Genomic DNA, 9236 nt, shown 5'->3' with positions numbered 1-9236 from the left:
AGCGATAAGCCACGCAATTTCGCAATTCCATGAGTACCAACCTGTACAGCATACCTTACCAAATCTTCCATGCTTTATGTTCGGTCCGGAAGTAAGACTACAGACATTGCAAATTGACCTAACTATCAAACGTTATCTAACTCAAGACAAACGACTGAAAGTAGCAGAAATTGTTCAAAAAAGACTGGAGGAAAAATATTTTCACGCAAAAATATTTGCGACGGATGGGTCTAAGGACGCTGATAATGTTGCATATGCTGTAGTTAATAACGTCAATCGTCCCACCATATCTACCAAACTTCCTTCTGCAATCTCAGTATACATGGCGGAATTACTTGCCATACGCAAAGCAGTACAAAAAATTGGTTCGATGAAACCTGCATGGTATGTCATCATAACGGACAGTTTAAGTAGTTTAATGAGCCTTTCTGTTACTAAATTGGATCCTACTTTACCAGTTGCATGGTATGATATTAAACGAGAAGTCGGCAGTTTTAAATCCAGAGGAGGAGAAATATGTTTCCTTTGGGTTCCATCACATGAGGGAATCATCTTAAACGAGCTTGCTGATCAAGCAGCCAAATCAGCCTTGGGAAATGGCGCCAGTGAAGAAGACTATCGTATTACTAGCTTTGACATCACATTCCCCTATAGACTACGCACTAAAGAAAGATGGCAGACAATGTGGACCGAGGGTAGTAAAGGACGTTTTTGCTACGATATTCTACCCAAGATATCGATAAAACCGTGGTTTGAGAATCTCAATCTTACAAGAAGACAGATAGTGATTCTTTGCAAACTAATAAGCAACCATTCGCGGCTACCCGCTCATCTGTGTCGCAATGGTATAGTCGACGATGCTATGTGTTCCTGCGGTTCTGCAATTGCAGACCCAAATCACATACTGTTTAACTGTATGGATTTTGTGGAGCAACGAGAGAAGATGCTGCGAGTTTTATGTAGAAAACAGATTCCACCGGATATTCAACTGATACTGAAGTCAAACGATATAGAACTTTTATTAATTGTAACTGAATTTATTATAGAGTGCAATATTGACATGTAATCTAAACTATCACAGTATTCCCACTTGGCAGGGCTATGTAATAAAAGTTAAGCCAAAAAAAAAAAAAAAAAAAAAAAACTTTTGTTTATTTTCTTTTGGTTTTGTAGCGTAACCATGGTATTTTTGCTACGCATTTCTATGTTTAACGACGCTTTTTAACAAGGGGCTTCTAAAAGTATACTTCTCGAGTTCACGATTACCGAACAAGTTTTGTTCTTCGTAATCTTGAGTTTATCTTTGATAATACTATCAATGTTTCAGTGCAAACCAAACAAAACGTGAACCGATGGTAGTAGCCAGAATGGAGGGTTGATTATGGGTTTTTGTTCAATTCAAGTCTTACCAAAAACTGATGAACAGCACTGACTGGAGGCTGAAGGTGCATGAACGGCCAAAAAAGGTTTATCAATTATCATTATTATTTTTACTATTTTTGATTATTCGACTCGTGTTATCAAGCGCTATCTGAACGATGTACATTGTTTTTATAACATTTTGTTTGGTTTCATACCAGCGCTGCTTTTACGTAATAATGGATCCGGGGGCAAGATTTTTTGTGTGCCCCTAGCTAACTGTGCTTTTTTGCTCGGTTGGTCCGAGGTCCCGTGGGCCCGGGGGCACTTACCCCCACTAACCCTATGTAAAAGCGGCCCTGTTTCATACCGTTTCAACTATACAAGTCTGTTAAGACTGGTGCCATGAAAGCGCATGTACAAATATTTACACGCCGGTCGGTTGGATGGTTACCATGGTTACGGCGCGATGCAAAAACAAAAGGGCCAATAGTTTGAGGAAGACATCTGTAGAAAACAAACATGGATTTGTATGATGAAATGTATGAAATTAAAAACGGTCGAGAAATTGACGATAGTCCTCCGCCGGATTTGGACGTTTCAAGTTCGTTGAAGTTTGTGCACGAAAAACATCCAAGTGAAGAACAAATTTCGGAAAAGGTAGTGTTAAACACTTTTGGCGAGCTGGGCCAATCCGCAAAACAAACTCTTCAGTAGTTAACTTTCCATGTTTTTGCAGGACGAAATTGTTAGCAAGATTGATGCGGATGTTCCGAAACCATCAAGTAAGTGTGTTAATATTGATTTACATTACTGACTGCAGTATCATCGTACCTGATAATAATCACATAGAACTCTGCAAACATGTTTTCATTTCGTGCGTTGAAAATATATTTCATTGTTTTGACGATTGCAGAGGTGAAAGACATCTATATCAAAAGAGATAGTTTGCAAAAACACGATTCACTGACGGACAGCAGTGGCAGCGTTTCTGAGGATGAAAAGGAAATTTCGAAAAGCTTGGTAGAAGAGAAAGAATTCAATCCCAAGTTCTATGAGAATATCGAGGCACCGAATGAGCTGAAGGATATGTTTCAGTACATAACTCGATTTTCTCCACAACGAATCAACATCGACTACAAGTTGAAGATATTCGTACCGGACTTTATTCCATCCGTCGGCGATATCGATGCGTTTCTGAAAATCTGTTCACCCCCCTTGCTGAGTGAGGAAAAGAAAGCGGTTTTAAGCGAGCATATCAAGAGACTCGGGTTGGAGGTGAGGTTTAGTAGTTTTTTTTGTGCTGTTTTCTCGAGAGCTCGGTTTGGCGGCAGTAGTTTTCTGTGAGCTTGTTTTATTCATGGATTTCAATTTGCTTAATTGGCTGTAGTTATTCGAAAACCATTTAACTTTGACTTCTCTTTCCCGAAGACATTGGATGAACCGTGTGGGGAGCAAAGTGATCGTGTGTTGCTGCAGATGAAAATGCGATCAATTTTCACCAAACCTCTGGAAACACCGTCGGCCATCGCAAAGAACCAGAGAGACATTGACCGCTGGATTACGGAGATACAGCAGCTGAAGACGAATCAAGCCACCCAGAACATTAATGCCCTGAAATCAACGGTCAATATTGACAATCTCATGTCTGAGTGGCCCGAGGAGGTCGAACGTATGTTGGACACGGTTGGATTTCCTTCAGCGGATTTGGACTGTTCTTTGACACAGTATATTGAAATAATATGCAATGTGTTTGATATCCCTGTGCAGCAAGGCAGTGACCAGGCAGGCTATATTCAGGCGCTCTATCATTTGTTCAATCTCTACTTAGCCGTTAAGCAGCAAAGTAACCCTTGAACGCATATAAATTTAAAATAACTGGACAGATCATTATACATTGTTTAACAGAGACTATGCTAATGCAATTGATTATTTTAATATTCTAACATAGGCATCTCGTACACCGAACTTGAAGATAGCCAAAAATGGGAAATAGGTTATCAGAAATCTTGAAAGTACCATCTGACTATTGAAGTACCATCTAAACACAATAAACCTGAGTAGTGTCTCATGCACGAGTAACAGAAAATACAGTATAAATCGACTATATCTGGTGAACTTTACGTACACCGTTTCACAACCCGGCGAGGGATGTTCTTCTGCCCAATAATGATAGCCGGGGACGTCTGTTAAACGCGACGTGAGAAAAACAAAAGCATCGTAATCCAGAAAAGGGTTGAAGCACCATAATCCATTGACCAGGGCATTTCCCATCTTCTCGAAATTTTCCTTTCTAGAGACTAAAGCTGGTCTCAGAATTTGTTCTTGAACTTGAGTCATACGTTGCTCAGTGGTGCTCAAGCGATCCGTACATAAATTGTAGCTAAAATATAAAAAACAGAAATCAATAAAAAAAGAGATGACAAACATTATTCAAGCATAGTCACCGATCTTGAATCCCAATCATATAACCGATGACACGCCAAAAATGTATCATAGCTTCCATATCTTCGGTTTGATAAACAATTCCTAAATTTTTGTAGCCTAAAACGATGTATCCCACGAAACCGAACTGCGTCACGGCCATATCTTTTTGCGAGATGATTCGTCCCGATAATTTCGAATGACTTCTTTTGCTGGTGGAAGCATGCATTCTCCGAACGTAGGCAATCGATTTCCAGGAGCTGAAGTTAAATGACATTGGAATGCACACGAAAAAAAAACAACACAATTCAATTCATACGAAACTTACGCAGAATTCGGCACCAGATCTTCGTAGTACCAATTAAGCACATGCATGATGGTCGCCACGTACCGACGGTATGCGGTGACGGCCGTAGACGACTGATTGGTATATATGAGAACATCCAGAATGCTAGGAACGGCCAATATCACCAACAAACCGCACATTTTGGCAACAAACATGGCAAAGAAATTGCGCTTGAAATAGCTCTGCGCTCTAGATAGTAAACAATTATGAAAAACAACGACAAAATTTTATCGGGGACGAAATGATTTACCTCTTGAATTTGCCATCGTCGTACCACGGTGGTAGCTCCAGTTCATAAGAATCCACATCGCTATCAACTGGCGTGATCGCTCCATCGGTCAACAAACTGTGCAGGAAGTTTGATTGTTCGTCATCTGTAAAGCCACAAAGAGAAAGTGGGTTACACGTCCGAAAGCTCATCAAGCCATTTGCGCACTTTTCGACAATTCTTTTTCTGCGACCATCACTGATTTATTCACTGATTGCGAGTCTAACCACTCTTCAAAAATGACATGCTAGTTCGAATTCACGTAGTAATTTCTACCGGGAATACGTTCAAAACTGTATTATCACAGCACGCTGTACCAGCATTCTTCTCCACACTCGGTACGATAATGAGCTTGTTGACCGGTTTACCTTGAGACGGCATGTTGCTTAAATCATTCCTGAAATATTTCTCAGTGAAAATGTTAACGCATGTTAAATGAAGTTAATGCAAATGAGAAATGACTGAGAAATTTACTGAGGACGGTCACTTTATGCAAAGATAATTAAACAAATACGGAAAACAAATTCCTAAACTTTTCACCTGTTGCTTCTATCAACATTTGTGGAACCATTTAAAGTTTAGCTTCTGCTCAAGCATGATGCCAATGATTTGCGCTGGTGGATGTTCGATCGTTACTTTCTCCATGCGTCAAGCGTAGAAACAAAACAAACTTGTATGCAATAAATTGTATGATACCGTGTGGCAGATGTTCCGAAAGAAAATGTTGCAACATGACGCAAAATCTATGCTGTGCTACATTGCGGCTATAGTATGTGTAAGGGGATTGTATCGTCAGTACTCGGTTCTTTAGATTGAAACAGGAACAATGCTAAACTTTATTACGTAGATAAAAATGTAAGCATTTACATTATCTCGAATATATTAGAGTTTTATTTATAAAAATAATTTCCCCAAACTGTTATGTGAACGGCAAAATGCAACAATCGGTTAAGTGCTACTTGGTTTAGAAAACTCCGGACAAAAACATTGAGTGCAAAAATCGGACACGACTTTAGCAATGCATAACTGGTTTAAAAACTTTGTTTCGCAAGACCCGTCAAAAACTCTAAATGCCTTTAAACCAGATAAAAATAGTTGTGATACGCTATGGTTAGTTTATTTTTTTATAATAGAGTAATCGTAAGATGACTAGACCCATCAGAAGATTGATGGCACTTTTTGTTTTTGAACGGAATCAGCCTAGAGATCGTGAGGTATTCGCTGGCCAAAATGTTTCAGCCAAAAATTGGTGTATTGGGTTGCTGCTTGTATGTCGTAAAATAGTCAAATCATGGAGTTACATTTTTGGCATTAAAAATGCCTTACTTCACTATATGGGGTCGGGTTGTCAATTAAAAGTTTCAAAAATTGTCGCGTAACCTTTTTGTGTCATAATTTTGAACGTTAATAACTCGGTCATGTTTTCATCCACCAATCCCAGTTGTACAAAATGACGTCAATTTCTTGTTCGGCATAGGAGGCTTTGCGTCATGCATAAAAAAAACACCGCATCGTTATGCGTAGTATGAAGAGAAATCTATAAATATAGGCTGCACAATATTTCTTTGCCTAGTTGATGTTTGACTGTGAATGAAACAAGTAGCTCGTCCAGTGAGCTGATGACTGGATTGTATATGCGTTCACTTACTGGATTGTCACTTTTGCATTATGTGTTGGTGAAATTTCCTGCTGTCTGCGCAACACCGTGTTCGCTTGAGTATCTTATATATCATCTAGCTATTGAAAAACCGAATCGGCGTGGTCACCGTGGTTATTTTGAAATATCCCATGTATTTATCAAATTTATGGTCGATTTTGCCATTAAAAATGCCTTACACTTCGCTTCCTGAGGCTGGGTGTCAATTTAAAACATGCAAAACTAATCGCGTAACATTTTTCTGTCATAATTTTGAACGCTTATAACTCAGTCATTTGTTGATGGATTTGTATAATTCAACAACCAATCGATTCGGAAACATTTAACTTAAACTTATGAGACAACGTCATTTGAATATTTCAATTGCATATCATTGAAAAATTGATTTGAATTGAGTATTTTATTTTGGTTCTCTGGTAACTATCAGGCCAATTTAGAATTATCGGCGATAGATTTTTCGGATCTAATTTGCAGCGCTTGTTCCTCGATGATTTGTTAATGGATTTTCCTAATTTAAATGATTCCAAAGCTTCAATATTGTAAGCTTAAAAATGTTTTAATTTGTCAACGGATCAGTTTGCATACTTAAATCTCAATTCCCATACGAACAAAACGTGACAATGTGACTGAACAAGTTGTTGTCCCACCAGGAATTAAACGCTTCAAAAGATTCAAAATTAAATTCTGAAACTTATCTAAAAGCGGTCTCCTCGGTTTAGTAGTATAATTTAGTTCCATAGGCTCACATATACAGTACAATTAGATGCAATATCATATAGTATCAAAGATAAACTCAAGATAAGTTTACCAGCGATTTTACATGTATCGTTTGAGTAGGAACCCTCGTAGAATTTGGTGAACCACCAGTTTCAGTTCAATTATTATTTTCTCCAAAACAATAAGCGTCTAATGGCTACACGCGTTGTAACTATGACAATGTTCATTCATGTGTTAATAACATTAAGTTACAATATGAACAAAATTTCGGAATTTTGTTCCGTATATTCCTAATATGCCAAAGCGAAAATAAGTAACTTAATATTTTATGCGGACTGTTTCACATGTTTTCTTTCTCGTATTGTTGCCATATTATTTACCGATACTTTCCGAAGATTATCGACGATTTTTAAGGATTAATAAAATTACACCATTACTGAAATTACTGGTACAACATTCCCTTGGATCGATTAACTGCTTATAAAGTTAATAAGTCCACCCTGTGAACGACCATTATTAGGTTAAAACAGGTTCTTTTGTTCAGGTTTAAATCTTTATCTTTTGTATCTAAAATTGAGCTTTCAAGTAACTTTGAAGTGTAGTGAAGTTTAGTGTATCATCATCATTATCATCTTTATTTTTGTATTGATTATGAAGACCCTAGAAACGTTTCATTTTTAATGTTATTGTGCTCGGTCGTGTCGTGTGTGTTTTTCCGGCTGCTCGGCCATCCATGGAAGTTGACCATCAATGTTAACTTCCCTCTCTGAGTAGCCTAGATAGCCGTGTAGTGTCGATAGCGGTTTCCCAACTGGCTAAGAATAACGCTACGGTCCACCTGTACCGGTGGTATAAGTCCACCAAACAGGTAAGCCGTGTGGCATCCGGCGGAATTATTTTTTACCAAGAATTGATCCACTGGTTTCCTGTTCCATGTCGTAAAAGGCCACAAAAATAGGAACTCCTAAGTCAAGGTGTATTTCCGTGCCGATGGCTGAATGGCTGCAGGAGGTTAAACATTGCAGTCGTGAACGGAATATCTTGGATTTTTCCCTTACTGGATACACGCAATGCTTAGCAATCAATTTCTTTGATCATCGCTTCGGCGAGCCAGAGATTAGAAATCTGAGTGTCTGTGGGTGTCCTCAAGGTGGTGTACTATCCCCACTTTTATGGAACCTAGTCGCTGATGGTTTGTTAAGGAAACTTAATAACCTTGGATTTCCGACTTATGGTTTTGCCGACGATTATCATATATTGATGACCGGTATAAGCATTAACACTCTCTTGATTTAATGCAGCAAGCCCTGCGATCTGTTGAACAATGGTGTTGTCAGGTTGGATTATCTGTAAATCCGGGTAGGACATCAATGGTGCTTTTCACTCATCGTAGGATAATCACAGGAGCTCGTCCGTTGCAGTTCTTTGGTTCAGAGGTCACTGTGGTCGATCAAGTTAAATACGTCGAGGTTATTCTTCACTCAAAACTGAATTGGTCTGCTCACATTGACTTCAGGATTGAAAGAGCTTGCATGGCTTTCGGCCAATGCAGACGAGCTTTTAGAAAATCATGGGGACTCAAACCCAGATATATTCATTGGATCTACACAACTATTGTTAGACCAATTTTAGCATATGGATGTCTTGTATGGTGGCAGAAAGGAGAAGTCGCGACAGTTCAGTCAAAGCTAAATCATCTCCAAAGGATGGTCCTAATGGCGATGACAGGAGCATTCACGACAACTCCTACTGCTGCTCTAGAGGCGCTACTTTGTATTAAACCACTACATGTGTTCCTAAAACAAGAAGCATTATCTTGTGGATACCGTCTTAGGGTTACAGGGCTTTGGAACAGTAACCCATTAGATTATGCTACCAGCCAAACTCGCTTGTGGTCTCAAATGGTTACGTGGGATGAGTATTTACTCGCTCCTAGTGACCTAACTCTCACATGCAATTTTCCTTTTAAAACATTCAATGTGAGCTATCCTCTTCGTTAGAAATGGTTGTCTGGTTGTCTGGAACGACAACTTGATGAACACATAGTTTGTTTTACGGACGGTTCTCTGTTGAATGGTCGTGCTGGTGCTGGTGTCTACTGTCGTGAAATGAGGCTGGAGCAGTGTCATTCACTTGGTAGATACTGTACTGTGTTCCAAGCAGAAATCTACGCAATTCTGTGAGGAGTACAATCGGCACTTCAGGAGAGGATCTGTGGTAAACGTATTTATTTTTGTTCCGACAGTCAGGCAGCCTTAAAAGCACTCAGTTCGAATGACTCACGGTCGAATCTAGTGATCGCATGTCGAACTCAAATTGAAGACCTCAGCATTTCAAATGCTGTTTACTTCTTATGGGTACCCGGCCATTCTGGTATTACTGGAAATGAATGGGCTGATGAGTTGGCTAGAGCTGGTGCAACGAATGATTTCGTTGGTCCTGAACCAGCTTTACCACTTTCAACT

General features: G+C 39.2%; 2 protein-coding genes across 2 annotated transcripts; one reads left to right on the top strand and one right to left on the bottom strand.

The window, feature by feature from the left end:
• Positions 1 to 1880: 1880 nt before the first annotated feature.
• Positions 1881 to 3216, top strand: LOC131432306 (intraflagellar transport protein 46 homolog). The gene is made up of 4 exons (XM_058598507.1): positions 1881 to 2019; positions 2099 to 2144; positions 2276 to 2637; positions 2791 to 3216. The coding sequence occupies exons 1-4, from the start codon at positions 1882 to 1884 to the stop codon at positions 3214 to 3216; spliced, it is 972 nt and encodes a 323-aa protein (XP_058454490.1). The 5' UTR covers position 1881.
• LOC131432305 (uncharacterized) lies at positions 3112 to 4826 on the bottom strand. Its single transcript, XM_058598505.1, has 5 exons — positions 4566 to 4826; positions 4380 to 4503; positions 4112 to 4318; positions 3807 to 4043; positions 3112 to 3742 (listed from the first exon to the last, which is right to left on the bottom strand). Exons 1-5 carry the CDS (start codon positions 4591 to 4593, stop codon positions 3289 to 3291), a joined length of 1050 nt encoding a protein of 349 aa, XP_058454488.1. The 5' UTR covers positions 4594 to 4826; the 3' UTR covers positions 3112 to 3288.
• Between the last annotated feature and the right edge of the window lie 4410 nt (positions 4827 to 9236).

The sequence above is a fragment of the Malaya genurostris genome, chromosome 2 (genome assembly GCF_030247185.1).
Source record: "Malaya genurostris strain Urasoe2022 chromosome 2, Malgen_1.1, whole genome shotgun sequence".
Lineage (NCBI taxonomy): Eukaryota > Metazoa > Arthropoda > Insecta > Diptera > Culicidae > Malaya > Malaya genurostris.
Note: the sequence above shows the minus strand (reverse complement) of the source record. Positions and strands in the feature narration are given on the sequence as shown.